The sequence below is a fragment of the Carcharodon carcharias genome, chromosome 8 (assembly GCF_017639515.1).
Source record: "Carcharodon carcharias isolate sCarCar2 chromosome 8, sCarCar2.pri, whole genome shotgun sequence".
Lineage (NCBI taxonomy): Eukaryota > Metazoa > Chordata > Chondrichthyes > Lamniformes > Lamnidae > Carcharodon > Carcharodon carcharias.
This window is the reverse complement of record NC_054474.1, coordinates 60,389,155-60,407,766: the sequence shown is the minus strand read 5'-3', so window position 1 is coordinate 60,407,766 and position 18,612 is coordinate 60,389,155. Positions and strand designations below refer to the sequence as shown.

General features: G+C 40.4%; 2 protein-coding genes across 2 annotated transcripts; one reads left to right on the top strand and one right to left on the bottom strand.

The window, feature by feature from the left end:
• Positions 1 to 142: 142 nt before the first annotated feature.
• On the bottom strand, positions 143 to 12,684 carry nop16 (NOP16 nucleolar protein homolog (yeast)). Its single transcript, XM_041194578.1, has 5 exons — positions 12,495 to 12,684; positions 5,960 to 6,068; positions 2,282 to 2,348; positions 1,823 to 1,929; positions 143 to 516 (listed from the first exon to the last, which is right to left on the bottom strand). The coding sequence occupies exons 1-5, from the start codon at positions 12,599 to 12,601 to the stop codon at positions 376 to 378; spliced, it is 531 nt and encodes a 176-aa protein (XP_041050512.1). The 5' UTR covers positions 12,602 to 12,684; the 3' UTR covers positions 143 to 375.
• A 330-nt stretch (positions 12,685 to 13,014) lies between these two features.
• On the top strand, positions 13,015 to 16,348 carry higd2a (HIG1 hypoxia inducible domain family, member 2A). The gene is made up of 2 exons (XM_041194588.1): positions 13,015 to 13,213; positions 15,438 to 16,348. The coding sequence occupies exons 1-2, from the start codon at positions 13,063 to 13,065 to the stop codon at positions 15,602 to 15,604; spliced, it is 318 nt and encodes a 105-aa protein (XP_041050522.1). The 5' UTR covers positions 13,015 to 13,062; the 3' UTR covers positions 15,605 to 16,348.
• The last annotated feature ends 2,264 nt before the right edge of the window (positions 16,349 to 18,612 follow it).

Sequence of the window (18,612 nt, the reverse complement as noted above, 5' to 3'; positions counted from 1 at the left end):
TTGTTATAAAATGTGTGTTTTACTATAGTTTGATACTACACACAATCTGAACTGTCAAAGTGCATACGTAAACCTCAGAATCATCATATTCAACACCTAGTTGCTTTTAAACATAGCATTCAATCTTAATCAAAAAACAATCTCAGATCCACAATTTTAATGACAACTAGCAGGCCATACCATTCACTTCCAGGAGGAGAAAATCACAAATAGCTCTTGTCTCAAAATTTACAGTAGCCCATTAGGGAAACATACATAATAGTCCCTTTACAAAATGGAATGGTATGCAAGAACTGAACTACAGAAGAAATCTAGTTCTCAAGGCTGATAATGTAGTTCTTGAATACTACAGTCCATTTAAAAAAAAATCTGGTCTCAAGATAAATCCATCTTCTCTTGCAAAGGAGTTACCAAAGCATTGTATTCACTTGGATAAAAACGTTTGTAAGACGCAATTTTATTCTTGATCTGATTTGGTGTGTCCTGGTAATAATTTCTCTCGTCTCTGGCCATTGCCTAAATGAAAAATGAAAAGCACATATTCAATGGTACCAATTTTAAAAACAACATTGTGATTGTAAATCTGTGCATAAGTAGTCTAGTACCTTGCCCTCCCAAATACCAAACCCAAACCTTCATTGCTCCTCAGCCTTCTTACACTTCTGCCACCATGCCAAGCTTGGCTCCTTCTTAGATAAGCCTAGTTTCCTTTAATGGATCATTTGGAGGATGCCAGCAGAGCCAATGAGGCACTCTTAATTACCTACTTGGGAGCAGCAACCCCCAACTGCCCATCCTACTCTCTTTGACCTTCCCACCTATTTTGCCAATCTCACTGTTCCACTCATCCCTCCTAATGCTGACAGTGTGTGAAATCCCCCAGTGGGTCACCTATCATCACCCATCTCATTCCAGAATCTCTGTTCACTTGTGAACAAAGTCCCCTGCCATGCAGGAGCTCAATGTGGATGACTGCATTGACATCATGGCCTTGAAGGAAACCTAGATGAGGGGGAATGACATCAACCTCCTAAATGAAATCTCCTGCTTGGCTACACTGTTCATTTCAACATTTGCCCAGCCCAGACTATTGCAGTGGCAGTGTGCCTCATCAAATCACGCTTGGATCTGTCCACCTACTCCTTCAGAGTAATTATTATCAAGTTAATTGCAGAATGTTTTTGCAAGTGACAAAACTAAATTTCCAGTTAAGTCCTCCTTTTAAAAAAGTTTTCTATAATGCAATTCAGTTCAAACATTTCTAATTCTGAAAAGACTCACCTGTAATAGCAAAGTGGCATGCATTGCCCACCCAGTTTGGTCATATGCACTAGGATGTTTTACTGAATTCCTGATAACTATTTGGCTACTGAGGTTTACAATATTACAAATTACAGTTATTGCCAAATAGTACAATAAAATACTCAAACACTACTGCTTCACATTCTAACTTTATCAGCCTCTCTTTTTTCCTCAAATATTTCTGGAAATGTCAATCGTCATTTCATTTCTCATAGAACTTAAGGCCACAAGTAATAGTGAAAAATAAAAACTGGTGCATGAATAACAATAGATATCTAAGTTCCAAAGATTGTGGATAACTACTTAATCTTCTAGTCCTAGAATTGACTAGTTTTAGTCTCATCTATCTTTGATTTCATTTTTTATTAAGAAATTTATATCTCACCACTCAGACAATAGTCCCTTGCTTCTGTGAAGGAGCAATTGTTTAACATTTTGTTGCTCAGTTTTGTATCCTGCCAACTCTACCTTCTGAAAGCTGAGCAATGTTACATGAAACTTATTTTTAGATATTCCATACCTTGTAATTGTCCTTGTAGTTCTCAACCATATGTCGCACAAAGTCAATTAATTCTTTGGAGAGGGTAGTATTTTTTACTTCTGGAAGGCTAGCCTCTGCCTCTAGCTCTGAAATAGGAAAAGTTGGGAGTAGTTTATATTTCACTTTACAAAATTTCACATTCATAAAATTAAACAAGGCCATTTGTTTATATATAGGTTCCTTTATGTTTCAATTTAAATGCCACTTATTACCAGGTATATTTATTCAGTAATATATATATATCAAAGGAACAAGTTATGAATTAAGCAAAACATAAAACAAATTTCCTTGGATCTATTAGTCTCATCCTCTGCTAATCCATACACGTGAATAGGTCACAGCCTCCCTGGTGGAATCATTAACAACTGTGATATTAAAAAACAGAAATGCTGATCTAAGGGTATGTAAAATGAAAAGAAATGACAACTGGATACAAACCTTTAATGACATATGGTTTAATAATGACTTGTTTTCCATCTTTTGAGGCTGTTTCCATTTTCATTTGCTGTAAAACAAATACAGGAACTAAGAATAATTTACACAATCTACCATTATTTGTCTACAACACTATAAGCAGAGCATAACTTTAGTGAAACACAGACTTTGCAAAAGAAGTGCAGAAATGCTGAATGAATGTATTCAAAAATTCTTTCCTCACTTTATGCATTGAGACAGTACGAAAGACAGCTTTTGACCAAAACCATATGTCTCTATTTTTTCCCCCCCACAGGATGTGGGTGTTGCTAGGCCAGCATTTATTGTCTATCCCTAATTGCCCTCGAGAAGATGGGATGATGAGCTACTTGAACTACAGCAGTCATGCAGTGTAGGAACATCCAGTGCTATCAGGGAGGGAGTTCCAGGATTTTGACCCCATAACAGTGAAGAAATGGCGATATTTTTCCAAGTCAAGATAGTACGTGGCTTGAAGGGGCATTTGCAGGTGGTGGTGTTCCCATGCATCTGCTGCCCTTATCTTTCTAGGCTGTAGAGGTGGCGGGTTTAGAAGGTGCTGTCGAAAGAGCCTTGGTGAGTTGCTGCAGGGCATCTTGTAAAAGGCATCCACTCCTGCCACTGTGCATTGGTGTGGAGGGTGTGAATGTTTAAGGTGGTGGATAGAGTGCCAATCAAGCAAGCTGCTTTGTCCTGGATGGTGTCAAGCTTTAGTTTTATTGGAGCTGCATTCATCCAGGCAAGTAGTGTATTCCATCACACTCTTGACTTGTGCCTTGTGGACAGGCTTTGAGGAGTCAGGAGGTGAGTTACTTCCTACAGAATTCCCTGCCTCTGACCTGGTTTTGTAGCCACAGTATTTATATAGTTTATGCAGTTCAGCTTCAGTCAATGGTTCCTCAGGATCTTGGTAGTGGGGGATTCAGTGATGGTAATGCCAATGAATGTCATGGGGAAATGGTTAGTTTTTTTCTTGTTGGAGATTACCTGGCACTTATGTAGTGCGAATGTTATTTGCCACTTAACAGCCCAAGCATGAATATTGTCCAGGTCTTGCTCTATATATACACAGACTGCTTCAGTATCTGTAGAATTGTGAATGCTGCTGAACATTATGAATTATCAGCAGACATACACGCTTCCGATTTTATGATGGAGGGAAGGTCATTGATGAAGCAACTGAAGATGGTTGGACCTAGGACACTACCTTGAGAACTCCTGAAGTGATGTTCCAGGACTAAGGTGATTGACCTTCCAACAACCATAACCATCTTCCTTTGCATTGCAGCTGTATGGATTTGTTCTTGTAATACTCTCAACAGTCTCCACTTCTTGTACTGTATACTGAGAATGGAGAATGGTGGTGCAGTAATGACATACCCAAACCTAATTAAGTATCTCATGCTGTGTCCAAGTGAAAAGAAAGTAATACCATAAAAATGTTAAATGTCAGAATTCCACATCATCACAATTGTTCAAAGTCTATCACCCAAAATCTTAGATTTAAAGTAAAAACTGAAATTCAACTTACTTTAAGTTCAAATAATTTGTAGAAGTTATTTTGTAGATATGTAATAGAAAATAAGCTAGTTTATACATTTCCTCATCACACTTCAAAGAAATCACAAGACACTTCACATAGACTGAATTGCTTTGAAGTGCAGTGCAATCACAAGACACATAAGCATGTACCATTGAACCTCAAGTCACGCAAAAAAATTTAAATCATATTTCCATTAATGTGTATATATTAAGCTGCAGGTACCAAAATAAATCTTGGTGCTGAATTGAGACGCATGCAACAATGAGACATAGGTCAGAAACAGGCCTGTGCAAACTTCCAGGCTCACAAAATTCAAACAGGACAAACTAGGAAGTAACAAACAAGCACACACAAGGTGCTAAGGTATTGAAGGTGCAAGTTGAACACACTAGCATAGGTGAATGTTGCAGCTATTTTGCACACAAGACTGTCCCTCAAACAAAAATGAAATAAATTACCAATTATTTGTTTTAGGTGATGTTTGCTAATGTAAGAATTTTGGACAGGTCAAAAGAATTCTGAGGTTCTTCGAATTGTGCCATGAGTCTTTGAATATCCACCTGAACAGGCAAGTGTGATTTGAGGTCTCACCTAACAGACAGCATTTCTGACAAAGCAGCACTTCCTGGACAACAGGCCAAAAGGTGAGCCTAGATTTATTACAAGTCCTTAAGTAGTATTTTAATCCAAAGGCAGAAGTGTTACCAATTGAACCAAGGCAACAGTAACAGTAGCTCAGTTCAAAAATCAAGGAGAAAGTCAGATTAGCTGCACTCAGAATTAAGTATCAATAGAGCTATGTTAAAGACAAGCCTTTTCACAGAGACACATTAATAAATTTAGAATTTTAAGCCCTGATCTAAAATGCATGCTTTTCAGTTGAGGCCCAAGTCCAGCTTCAGTCAATTAATATCCCACACCAGTCTTATGATGTATCATAAATGAAGAGGCTGACAAGAAAAAGTACAAATCTTCCACATGCACCCATGTGATTTGGCTTGAAATAGTCAAAAAAAATCTTGATTATTCACTCATCTGTCTTTCCACACAAAGGTAACTGCATTGGAAGCAGCCATTTTTTAAAATTTAACATAACCTGTGAACCAAACAGCAATCACTGAAGCCCATGGAACGTGGGATTATTCCATTACTTTTCAGCATAGCAGGTATACCTTTGCCTCCATGAAAAGGAAAAGCTAGTTTAAAAACAAGTGGGTTTTTTTGCAACATTTTCAACAACAGGGCTGATCAAAAGAATACGATGAGGGAAACCATCCGGGTCATCCACTTCATATCTTTCTATAGAAACCTGGACCAGGATTTTCCTCTGCAATGTTGGCAGAATACCAAAGGAACATAAGAACTAGGAGCAGGAGTAGGCAATTCAGCCGCTCGAGCCTGCCCCACCATTCATTACAATCATGGCTGATCTCATTTTGGCCTCAACTCCAATTTCCCACTCTCTCCCCATAACCTTTCAACCCATTACTAATTAAAAATCTGTCTATCTCCAAAGGAAGAAAGAAAATAGCCGACAGTCAGGCCTACCGCTGCTTAATGCCTAATCTGTATTTCCCGACCTGCTGCTCATATTGACAACATAAATGGCCTCTTGTTCTATATAAAAGGTGGCAGCATAAAGACCCAGGTCCTGAATTAACTTGCCCCCTGTATTATAGCCAATTCACAGGGCTGCCATGTAGAGATAGCAGTAGGCCCTGGGAAATAGCAGTAACTGCTGTGAAGTACCTCCATTAAACATTCAGCTGCTGTAGGCCCTTGTCTTGGCTCAGGCCTTCAGCATGTATCTGCTCCTTTAAAACAGGTCCCTCATCATCTCCTCTACTGTAGCAACAGCATCCTGATTTTATTCCCATATTCATACTGTAGAACTCCCTCAGTGTCAGGGACCCACAAATTAACAACATAAGCAGGAGGATGTGAGCTAGATTTTCTTCATTTTAGGAACAGGTAATAAATCACTATGCAAATCATGCAGTCAGATCATCATGCATCATGAAATACTGTCCATCTTCTACGTCACACTCACTACAAAGATTTCAGTTTACCAGTAAATAGACAAGACTTTAGCATTAATACAGAATCACGGTTGTACATACCTTGTTGTTCTTAATCGGAATTGCATGGTTTGGATCAGATGCCAAACCCATGTCAGCTAAATTCTGAGCAACTGTTTTCTTGATATTCCATGCTTTTCTTATTTGTGTACTTAAAAAAAAAAATCAAATCTTCAATTAAACACTTTGCTCAGTTATTAAACATTAAGACACCATTTGTATAACATGTCAAAAAAAATACCTGGTACATTCCAACACAATTTAGTGACTACTGCAAATAAACATGACAACAGGATAACTACGAGTGAACTATTTTTAAAATTTATTGAAAACAAAATATTTCACCAATCGTACTAGGAAAGTACAGGGCCAGAAAGTACTCTGGAGTTTATTTGGCCATCTTTCAAGGGGAACTAGGGGTGGGCAATAAATGAATGTCCAGTCAGCGAAGCCCAAATCCTGTGAATGAATAAAAAAAAACAAATTGACTGCTTCCTCAAATATCTGTGCAATTTTTCCTTAAATATTTCCCCATAATACCTGCCTTTAAGGGGCCTGGTTATCTAAGTCAGCTAGATGACTGTGCATGGATTAGATTAATGCTAACAGCATAGGGTTCTATCCCCGTTTTGACTCAGGACCTGTCTCCCCACCCTACCTGTGGTTAAAAAAAAATCACAACACTTAGCTATGGTTCAGAAGATAATCTCCAAGGCCTACTTCAGGCAGAGCACTCAAGAAGTAGTTCTGCCTATACTACCTCCCTTGCTAGTCAAATACAGACATTCACCACTTTCTACGTCAGATAGTTAAATCTAAATATCTGTGTACCTTCATCTTCTAAGCTTTAGTCTGTATCCCACGGAATTGGTGCCAATATTGAATGTATTAATCAATTTTTCTGTTCCTTTAGGAATCTTGAATAAATCTTATGTAAGCATTTTATCCAAAGTACAAAATTCCACAACCTCCCTTTATCACTCATACCAGTTAGATATCAGTTTAGTTGCCCAATTCTGCACTGCCTCCAGTGTGTGGATATTCTTGCTGTAATAAAGTGAGGTTGGAGCACAAAATTTAGGCTGATGCTCAACTGCAGTATTGAGGGAGTGCTACGCAATTGGAAGTGCTGTTTTTAGATGACACATTAAACTAAGGTCCCATCTTCATTCTCTGGAATATCCAAGAATTCAAAATTCCATCTCAATGAGCAACAGAAGTTCTCCCTGGTGTCCTGGTCAATATATATCATTCATCCAACGTAACAGATTATCTGGTCGTTTTCTCATTGCTGTTTGTATATCTTTCCTGTGTGCAGATTGGCTACCATGTTTCCTAGCCAAGTGGTTATGGTACTGGGTTTGTAACCCCAAGATCAAGAGTTCAAATCTCACAATGGCAAACTATGAAACAATGTAACTTCATCTGAATAGGAACAGATGAAAACGTGTTTGTACTCAAAAGAGTTACTCTTATAGGCTTGGCCTAAATAGCCAAGTGGTTATGGTACTGGGTTTGTAACCCCCAAGATCAAGAGTTCAAATCTCACAATGGCAAACTATGAAACAATGTAACTTCATCTGAAACAGATAGAAACGTGTTTGTACTCGAAAGAGTTACAACAGTAACTACACTTCAAAAGTGCTTCATTGGTTGTGAGGTGTCTAAAGTTGTGAAAGGAGCTACATAAATGCAAGTTTTTTCTTTATCCCAAATGCAAACATACCCATGTCTTATATCACTTCTATCACCTGGCTATTCAAACCACAATCCATTTAGCCCTAGTACCTCACTGTGTTGTAGGCTTTGGTAAGCAATGCACCAATATCCATGGATCCTCTCTTCTGACGTTTTCTGTAACCTAGAAGTATTTAACTTAGTTTACTATGATTTATTTCCTGATTCTAGTTTAATGATCTTGTTGTGCACATTAAATGGCATTTGCCATCATCAGTCCACCTTCCTAATCTGTGCAGATCTCACTCTGTCATTTATCTACTGGTGTCATCTGCAAAGTTGTCAGCTGTTTTTGTCCTCAGCCTTTTTAACCATTCTGTGCCATAATGGTTTAGTGGATATGGCCTTCAGAATTATCTATCAGGTACACCACTCTTGGTCCTTTGCCATGTTAAAGAAGTGTTTTCACAACTACCCCTTTCTTCCTCTGATTTAACAAATACTTGGTATGGGCAGATTGTCTTATGAGGAAAGGTGGGACAGACTAGGCTTGTATCTGCTGGGATAAAAACAAAAAAAACTGCGGATGCTGGAAATCCAAAACAAAAACAGAATTACCTGGAAAAACTCAGCAGGTCTGGCAGCATCGGCGGAGAAGAAAAGAATTGACATTTCAAGTCCTCATGACCCTTCGATAGAACTTGAGTGAATCCAAGAAAGGGGTGAAATATAAACTGGTTTAAGGTGTGTGTGTGTGTGTGTGGGGGGGGGGGGGGGGAGGTAGTGTAGGGTGTTGGTGTGGTTGTAGGGACAAACAAGCAGTGGTAGAAGCAGATCATCAAAAGATGTCACAGACAACAGAACAAAAGAACACATAGGTGTTAAAATTGGTGATATTATCTAAAAGAATGTGCTAATTAAGAATGGATGGTAGGGCACTCAAGGTATAGCTCTAGTGGGGGTAGGGGGAGCATAAAAGATTTAAAAATATTTAAAAATAATGGAAATAGGTCAGAAAAGAAAAATCTATATAATTTATTGGAAAAAACAAAAGGAAGGGGGAAGAAACAGAAAGTGGGTGGGGATGGAGGAGGGAGCTCAAAACCTAAAGTTGTTGAATTCAATATTCAGTCCAGAAGGCTGTAAAGTGCCTAGTCGGAAGATGAGGTGTTATTCCTCCAGTTTGCGTTGGGCTTCACTGGAACAATGCAGCAAGCCAAGGACAGACATGTGGGCAAGAGAACAGGGTGGAGTGTTAAAATGGCAAGCGACAGGGAGGTTTGGGTCATTCTTGCGGACAGACCGCAGGTGTTCTGCAAAGCAGTCGCCCAGTTTAGGTTTGGTCTTTCTAATGTAGAGGAGACCACATTGGGAGCAACGAATGCAGTAGACTAAGTTGGGGGAAATGCAAGTGAAATGCTGCTTCACTTGAAAGGAATGTTTGGGCCCTTGGACAGTGAGGAAAGAGGAAGTGAAGGGGCAGGTGTTACATCTTTTGCGTGGGCATGGGGTGGTATCATAGGAGGGGGTTGAGGAGTAGGGGGTGATGGTGGAGTGGACCAGGGTGTCCCGGAGGGAATGATCCCTACAGGATGCCGATGGGGGGGGGGGGGGTGAAGGGAAGATGTGTTTGGTGGTGGCATCATGCTGGAGTTGGCGGAAATGGCGGAGGATGAACCTTTGAACGCGGAGGCTGGTGGGGTGATGTGAGGACAAGGGGGACCCCATCATGTTTCTGGGAGGGAGAAGGCATGAGGGCGGATGAGCGGGAGATGGGCCGGACACGGTTGAGGGCCCTGTCAACGACCGTGGGTGGAAAACCTCGGTTAAGGAAGAAAGGAGGACATGTCAGAGGAACTGTTTTTGAAGGTGGCATCATCGGAACAGATGCGACGGTGGCGAAGGAACTGAGAGAATGGGATGGAGTCCTTACAGGAAGTGGGGTGTGAGGAGCGGTAGTCGAGGTAGCTGTGGGAGTCAGTAGGTTTGTAATGGATATTGGTGGACAGTCTATCACCAGAGATTGAGACAGAGAGGTCAAGGAAGGGAAGGGAAGTGTCAGAGATGGACCACGTGAAAATGATGAGGGGTGGAGATTGGAAGCAAAATTAATAAATTTTCCAAGTCCCGACGAGAGCATGAAGCAGCACCGAAGTAATCATCGATGTATCGGAGAAAGAGTTGTGGAAGGGGGCCAGAGTAGGACTGCAACAAGGAATGTTCCACATACCCCATAAAGAGACAGGCATAGCTGGGGCCCATGCAGGTACCCATAGCCACACCTTTTATTTGGAGGAAGTGAGAGGAGTTGTTCAGTATGAGAACAAGTTCAGCCAGATGGAGGAGAGTAGTGGTGGATGGGGATTGTTTGGGTCTCTGTTTGAGGAAGAAGCTAAGGGCCCTCAGACCATCCTGGTGGGGGATGGAGGTGTAGAGGGATTGGACGTCCATGGTGAAGAGGAAGCGGTTGGGGTCAGGGAACTGGAAATTGTTGATGTGACGTAAGGTGTCAGAGGAATCACGGATGTAGGTGGGAAGGGACTGGACAAGGGGAGAGAGAAGGGAGTCAAGATAACGAGAAATGAGTTCTGTGGGGCAGGAGCAAGCTGAGACGATCGGTCTACCGGGACAGTTCTGTTTGTGGATTTTGGGTAGGAGGTAGAAGCGGGCCATCCGAGGTTGGGCAACTATCAGGTTGGAAGCTGTGGGAGGAGATCAGGTCAGTGACAGTCCTGGAAACAATGGCTTGATGTTCAGTGGTGGGGTCATGGTCCAGGGAGAGGTAGGAGGAAGTGTCTGCGAGTTGACGCTCAGCCTCCGCGAGGTAGAGGTCAGTGCGCCAGACAACAACACGAACATTGAATTCAACAACACGAATATTGAATTCAACAACTTTAGGTCTTGAGCTCCCTCCTCCATCCCCACCCCTTTCTGTTTCTTCCCCCTTCCTTTTGTTTTTTCCAATAAATTATATATATTTATCTTTTCCCACCTATTTCCATTATTTTTAAATCTTTTATGCTCCCCCCACCCCCACTAGAGCTATACCTTGAGTGCCCTACCATCCATTCTTAATTAGCACATTCGTTTAGATAATATCACCAACTTTAACACCTGTGTTCTTTTGTTCTGTTGTCTGTGACATCTTTTGATGATCTGCTTCTATCTATCACTGCTTGTTTGTCCCTACAACCACACCAAACCCCTCCACTTCTCTAACCCCACCCAAACCACCCCCCCCCAAACCAGCTTATATTTCACCCCTTTCTTGGATTCACTCAAGTTCTGTCGAAGGGGTCATGAGGACTCGAAACGTCAACTCTTTTCTTCTCCACCGATGCTGCCAGACCTGCTGAGTTTTTCCAGGTAATTCTGTTTTTGTTTTGTATCTGCTGGAGTTTAGAAGAGTAAGAGGCAATTGAACCAGATAAGATCCTGAGGGTCTTGGAAGGGTGGATGGAGAGAGGATGTTTCCTCATGTGGAAGAATCTAGAACTAGGAGGTCACTGCTTCAAAATAAGGGGTCGCCCATTTAAAACAGAGATGAGGCAAATTCTTTTCCCCTCAGAGGGTCATGGATCTTTGGAACTCTCTTCCTGAAAAGGCAACGGAAGCAGAGTATTTGAATATTTTTAAGGCAGAGATGGATAGATTCTTGGTAAGCAAAGGGGTGATAGATTATCAGGGGTAGGCAGGAAGCAGATTTGAGGTTACTATCAGATCAACCATACTCCTATTAAATAGCAGAGCAAGCTCGAGGAGCTAAATGGTCTACTCCTTGTTCATATGATTCAAAACCACTCAAATTTGTCTTTTATTTCATACCTTCCCATCCTGTGGACTAATTGAAAGAAAAAATACAGACTTGAATTTTTCATAAAGAACCTTACATGCCTTCAAGGTATTCCAAACTACTCCACAACCAATTACTGCTTGAAATGTAGTCACTGTTGTTTTGTAAGCAATGCAATTGCCAATTTGCATAGAGATAGGTTACATATAGTAACATCATTATTCCCAGCCAGAATGGAGATGATTAGTTCATACCCTAGTCAATAGCTGGGATTGATTTTAGACACATTAACTGCATTTTACTCGAAAATCACACTACTTTTATTGAGAGACCTAACCACCCTACTTTGGTCATGAGCTCTGTTTGCTGTAGAGGCTTTTTAAATAGACTCCATTCGCTGAGTTGTTTTCTGTAAATTGGACTGTTTGTTGTGGGTCCAGTCGTAAGTACTGTCTCACTTCCAACTCATTGGCCGACAGTGGTTTCAATAGGAACTCTGCCCAAAAATAGAACTAATGACCAGTTAATGGATTTTAGATTGAATTTATAGCAAATTCGTTCCACGTGAACCTCCTCGCAATGTTTACTTCATCTCACCTAATCAACTTATCGCTTTATTCCATCCCTCCCCTCGTGCTAAATGTTTGCTGGTCTGCGATGAAAACTGAATGTTGGATAGGACACTGGAGAATGTCTTGCTTTTCAAAAAAAAACCATCTGATTCAAATATGGCACCTGTGACAATGTAGTACTCTCTTAGTACTGCACTGAGGCAAATCACTCACCTGACACTCAAGCGAGGATGCTGCCGTCTGAAACAATGTTAATACAGCGACAGGAGCCAAAGGAATCAAGAGCAAGTCTTGAGAGTTGGTTACAGGCAACCCCACCCCCACCCACAAAAAAAAGAGGGAGGGGGTAAGGATAAAAAAATAAAACTATTACCCGGCGATTAAATAAACTATCCGTAGTCATCGTTATTTTCCGACAGATGGAAGTTTCCAGCACTTTGGAAAAGGTTCCTCAGCGAAGGGGAACCCGTGTCAGAGCAGCTTCCTTACTGAACACAGACTGGAGGCCCCGAACCCCGACCACCCTTATACTCACCACTCGATCCGCGGAGCTGTTTTCTTCAGCATCTTACGTTTGAGCTTTTTCCGATCAGATTTGTAATCATACTTCTTCCTCCTGCTTTTCCCTTTAGCTTTCGGCATTTTCCAACAAATGTGCGCTCGAGCTCAGCCGCGTGTCTCACCCTGCCTCAACTCTGACCTCTGCCGCTGACCCTCCCCCAGTCAGTTCCAGGATTCCGTTTTATTAACAATAAAAATAATCTTTCGACGACAAATCTAATCAATTATCTTCTGAAAAGATTTTTAGATTAAATAATTCATTTAAAATAGTTCCGATTAAGATAATAAGATGATAAAGGATGGTTAGCTGTCAATCACAGGCCGAGGCTCCACCTTTTAGAATGATAGATGCGATTAGCTATCAATCACAGGCCGAGGCCGAGGCCTCGCCCTTTAGAATGATCAGAGGATTGGTTCGATGTCAATCACAGATCGAGGCCCCGCCTTTTAGAATGAGCCGCGATGTGGGGTGGGTGTCAGTCACGGCAGAAGCCCCGCCCTCTTTTCGGTTCCGGTCACGTGTCATAGCTCGGCGGAAGAAGATGTCGATGAAACGGTTTTCTGCTGCTTCGGTGCTCGATTTAACGAAGCCTCCGGATATCGAGGGCTTTGCCCCACTGGCCAGACCCAAGGAGGAAGGATTTCGAGACAAGTTTATAAGGAAAACGAAGGAAAATCCGTTCGTGCCAATCGGTGAGTGGGCCCTGAGGGAGGAGGTGCAAGTTATCGGGTCATGACTTTGGGGGGAAAGCGCCTATTCAAGGTGCTTCGATGCTGAAAGGAGTTAATCAAGATCCCCAAAGAGCAAATTTATTTTTAAGAACAAAGTTGAATACTGATCATTAGGTATTGAGTTTATTTTCATTGTGTCCCTAATACTGCTGTTCCAATTGTAAAAAATGAAAAATAATTACGCAACTTTTTAAATGTATTGGCGATTCTCTTTTTCACCGCATATAAGTGAAAAATAGTCTTCAAATACGAACTTATACAGGTCAATAATCTAACTTAGGTGCTACTCAAACAAAATCATCATTCTACAGATATGACGGGAAAAACTGGTCTAATTTAATCACATTGGTCGACTTAACTATAGTGATGAATGATGTTAAATTCAGTAATGCTACAGATCCAGATGCTATAAAATGTATTATGTGACGCTCTGGTTTATATCGGGATTTTAAGTGTGTGTTGTTCCAAAATGTACTGTTGTATACTAAGCAAAAAGAAAATTATAACATATCAACAATGCTTGTAGAGATCAAACTCAGATTGTAGTGCCCTACTGCCACACTGTGCCCAATCCACAAAACTTGTTGTAGAATCATAGAATGGTTACAACATGGCCATTCAGTCTGTCGTGTCTGTGCTTGCTCTCTGCACAAGCAGCTCAGCAAGTCCCAATCCCCTGCCTTTTCGCGGTAGCCTTGCAATTATCCAATTCCCTTTTGAAACCCATGATTAAATCTGCCTCCACCACATTTTCAGGCAATGTGTTCCAGATACTAACCAGTCGCTGTGTAAAAAAAGGTTTCTTCTCATGTTACTTCTGGTTCTTTTGTTAATCACCTTAAATCTATGTTCTCTAGTTCTCATCACAATTTTCCACCAATGGAAACTTTTCTATATACTATGTCCACATCCCTCATGATTTTGAACATCTCTGTTAAATCTTCTCTCAACCTTCCCTAAGGAGAACAGTCCCAGCCTTTTCAATTTATCCACATCACTGAAGTGCCTCAGCCCTGGAACCATTCTTCCAAATCTTTTCTGCTCCCTCTTTATAGCCTTCTCATCCTAAAATGTTGCATGTAGAATTGGACACTACTACAATTGAGGCCGAAGCAGTGTTTTATAAAAGTTCACCTTGATTTCCTTGCTTTTGTTTCTATTTATAAAGCCCAGAATCCCATCTGCTTTATTAACCACTTTCTCAACCTGTCACCTCCAACATTTTGTGCAAGCAAATGTACCCCCAACTGTCTCTACTCCTGCAACCCCTTTAGAACAATTGTATCCTTTCTTTTATATTGCCTCTCTTTGTTCTTCCTACCATAATGTATCACTTCATGCTTCTCTGCATTCAATTTCATTTGTGCCTACTCACATATTCCACCTCTTCTCTGCCCACATTTATGTTCCAATACCGACCTTTGGGGAACCCCGCCATGCAGCTTCCTCCAGTCCAGAAAACAATCATTCACCACTGTTCTGTTTTCTGTTGCTCAACCAACTTCATAGCCATACTGCCACTGTCTGCTTTATTTCATGAGTTTCGACTTGTTGACAAGCCTGTCATCTGGCACTTTATGAAATGCCTATTGGAAGTCCATGTATACCACATCAACTGCATAATTATCATAAACCCCATCTCAAGCCAAAAAACCTCAATCAAACCAGCCAAACACAATTTTCCTTTGTCAAATCCATATTGGCTTTCCTTAATTACTCCACATTTGCCCAAGTGACTTAATTTTGTCATGAGAAAACAGTTGAATTGTAAGGTTATAATCCAACTTTGAATTTAGTGCACAATGTTTAACTAGTAAAATGTAATATCTTGTTGATATAATGTAAACTAATGCCAAGGTGGCAAAATTGAGAGCCACCTATGGCCCTCAAAAAGGCCAGACAATTCTGTTCTAGTTCCAACGTGGTTATTCATCTTTTTATTAGATGACAATGGAGATTTGCAAAGGATATATTTTAGCACTGCTGCCTCATTGGTGTCTAAGTTAAAATAGGACATCAAGATCTGTTCATGTCAACAACTTGACATTTCTGCAAATTCATTAGAACATAATTTTAACTTTGTGTAATTCCTAAGGCTCCATGTGCACAAAGACTAAAGCTTGAAATCCCTTGGACTATAGTTTTAAATGTCTTAAGATGAATAATGAAATGTTTTCTTTTATAGGAATGTTAGGCACAGCAGGTGCTCTTACTTATGGTTTGATCGCTTTTAAACATGGCAAGACTCGACAATCACAGCTGTTAATGCGAGCACGTATCTTTGCCCAGGGTTTCACTGTTGCTGCTATCTTGGTGGGTGTGGTAGCTACTGCAATGAAACGCAAGGAATAAGTGAATTTCTACACTGTTGGTGTTTGTGCAGGAGCATCTGAAACTGGAAAATGCAAAATGGTAAACAGAGGAAGTTACTTTGTGCATCTTTTCTAATAACTGAAACATGAAAGTGATTGAAACTTACTCCAGAAATAAAACTTCAGAATTCAACTTTCTGGTGAGAACTTAATTTTAAGGAGTTACAAGTGCCAAACATATTTCAATATGAGCTGTGTTGGCTACAGTATAACTGGATCTCTCTGTTGCAAAGGAATCCTCTGTTAAATATAGTGGATTTGTGATAAAGTCAAAGATTCCAAACCTTGTTTCACATTCTCTTCCATTTCCATGTGCACTTTATTTCACTATGCATAAGTCACAGGTCTTGACATTGAGTAGGTGAACTTTTGCCCCTCACCTTTGCTAATCTGTGCCCTAGATGGCTTGCTGTCTGATTCACCCTGTGGAGAAATGCCAAGCTCCCACTCTTTCACCTTTGAACAATTGAGGTTTAGTCTGGTCAAGAAATATAAGCTTCCTGCTACCAACATGCTGCACTTTATAAAAAAAAATGCATAGAGGCTGTAATAAAACCAATCTAACACAACAGTTTGCACCCATCCTTAAAACACCATAATGTACATTATATTAGATTATTAAAAATATATTCTGTAGTTCAATATTGAAATGTGCTTCAAAAATTGTTTTGAAATAGACATTTAAGACATTTCAATGGAAATAAAATTACAAATGTTTAAAGTTTACTGTCTAGAATACAATGCAGTGCTTTGTTCCATACTGCTTTGTCAAATTTGTTACATCTGCTCATTCAGGAATCTCAACTGTGTCATCTGTATTCAATGCTTGAAAACAATTCTTGGAGGTTCTTTGTCAGCAGACTAAATAGGTATAAGAAATTCATTAGGGAGAAAACAGCTGGTTTGGTTACTTGTTGTAAAGTGTTACTTTTAAACAGCATGGTGTGGAGCATATCTTTTGTTATCTTAAAATTGCAACTCATTGTTCAAAATGAGTAGTTTGTATTTATTTTGATTTTTAAATGTATTAGTGTCCGAATCCATGTTAAGTACCTAGCAAGACTTTGACTTTAAGAGAAGGGGAAGAATTGGCAAGGAAAAGTTCAAATGTACCTCAATTTTGTCAAGACAAAATAAGGCCTGAACTAGTGGCTACAATTCATATTTGCCTTTACCTTTTTTCAGGTTTTATTTCTGAACTGCAGATAAGGCCATCAGCTATGTTCAGTAAATAGTGCATCAACTTCAGAAGTACCATGATGCAAAGAATGGGTCTTGCTGGATGTAGTAAATCACATTCAATCTACAGGATCTGTGATGGAATAGAACTTACACTGGCTTACACTGCCTTACTATCAATAAAGTCTTTCACTGATAACTGGGCTCTGCATTGAGACCAGATTGAGTCTTTGCTATAGTGTCAACACTGTACATTTATATTTGAGGCTTGACCTCAAAGCAGACTAATATTGATCTACTACTTCCAACACTGACTAATTAATCATTCGAGCATGTCTAAAATACAATTAGCTCAAGAGTTACTAGTTAACCAAATATTCTCTGCCAATTGTGACCACCAAAATGAGCATATCTTTCCTGGGGCTGATCTACAAGGTGATCAGATAAATTGAGGATTTATTTTCTCTGCCAGGCGTCACTTGATTTATTTGGGATATGTGTGCCATGAGCCTGCGCTGTTTGAAAGCCAGGTGAAAGGTTTATCCTTTAGGAAGCGCTTGGATTTATATGGATTACAGTAAATGTCCCATTTATCTCTACTCTGTTTCTTGACAATTACCAATCCTCTATCTGTACGAATATATCTTTCCCCCCGCTCCGACTCCATGAGCCCTTATGTTGTGTATTAACCTTTTTATATGGCACTTATTGAATGCCTTCTTGAACTCAAGTATACTGCATCTATCTGGTTCCCCTTTATCTACTTTACTAGCCAATCCTCTATCCATGCTTATGTATACCTCAACACCATGAGTTCTTATATTGTCTGGTAGCCTTTGATGTGGCACCTCATCAAATGCAATTTGAATATGCAAATACATTACATCCTACTGGTTGCATTCCTGAAGAATGCTGATAAATTTTGTCAAACAGGATTTCCTTTGTAAAACCATGTTGACTTGTTCTAATCAACTTTTCTGAATGGAGACTAGTGGAGTTCTGCAGGGATCAGTGCTGGGACCTTTGCTGTTTGTAGTATACATAAATGATTTGAAGGAAAATGTAACTGGGGTAATTAGTAAGTTTGCAGAAGACACTAAGGTTGGAGGAGTTGCAGATAGTGAAGAGGATTGTCAAAGGATACAACGGGATATAGCTCAGTTGGAGAGTTGGGCAGAGAAATGGCAGATGGTGTTTAATCCGGACAAATGTGAGGTAATGCATTTTGGAAGGTCTAATACAGGCAGGAATTATACAGTAAATGGCAGAACCCTTAAGTGCATTGACGGGCAGAGGGATCTGGGTGTACAGGTCGACAGGTCACTGAAAGTGGCAACCCAGGTGGATAAGGTAGTCAAGAAGGCATATGGCATGCTTGCCTTCATTGGCAGGGGTATTGAGTATAAAAGCTGGGAAGTCATGCTGCAGCTGTATAGAACCTTGGTTAGGCCACACTTGAAATATTGCATGCAATTCTGGTCACCACATTACCAGAAGGATGTGGAGGTGTTGGAGAGGGTGCAGAGGAGGTTTACCAGGTTGCTGCCTGGTCTTGGAGGTTATTAGCTATGAGGAGAAGTTGGAGAAACCTCTCACCATTGTTCTCACCGGAGCAACAGAGGTTGAGGGGCGACTTGATAGAAGTTTACAAAATTATGAGTGGCATAGAGAGTAGATAGAAGCTTTTTCCCAGGGTGGAAGAGTCAATTACTAGGGGACATAGATTTAATGTGAGAGGAGAAAACTATAGAGATGATGTGCGGGGCAAGTTTTTTATTCAGAGAGTAGTGAGTGTCTGGAATTCGCTGC

What these genes read in the sequence shown, in the direction of transcription:
- nop16 (XM_041194578.1), bottom strand. Translation starts at nt 12,601, where the DNA reads ATGCCGAAAGCTAAAGGGAAAAGCAGGAGGAAGAAGTATGATTACAAA. An exon ending in ACAGCTCCGCGGATCGAGTG is followed by an intron (nt 6,069 to 12,494) that starts GTGAGTATAAGG and finishes TTTTTTTTTAAG; the next exon opens with TACACAAATAAGAAAAGCAT. An exon ending in ACTACAAGGACAATTACAAG is followed by an intron (nt 517 to 1,822) that starts GTATGGAATATC and finishes TTTTTCATTTAG; the next exon opens with GCAATGGCCAGAGACGAGAG.
- higd2a (XM_041194588.1), top strand. Translation starts at nt 13,063, where the DNA reads ATGTCGATGAAACGGTTTTCTGCTGCTTCGGTGCTCGATTTAACGAAG. An exon ending in AAATCCGTTCGTGCCAATCG is followed by an intron (nt 13,214 to 15,437) that starts GTGAGTGGGCCC and finishes TTTCTTTTATAG; the next exon opens with GAATGTTAGGCACAGCAGGT.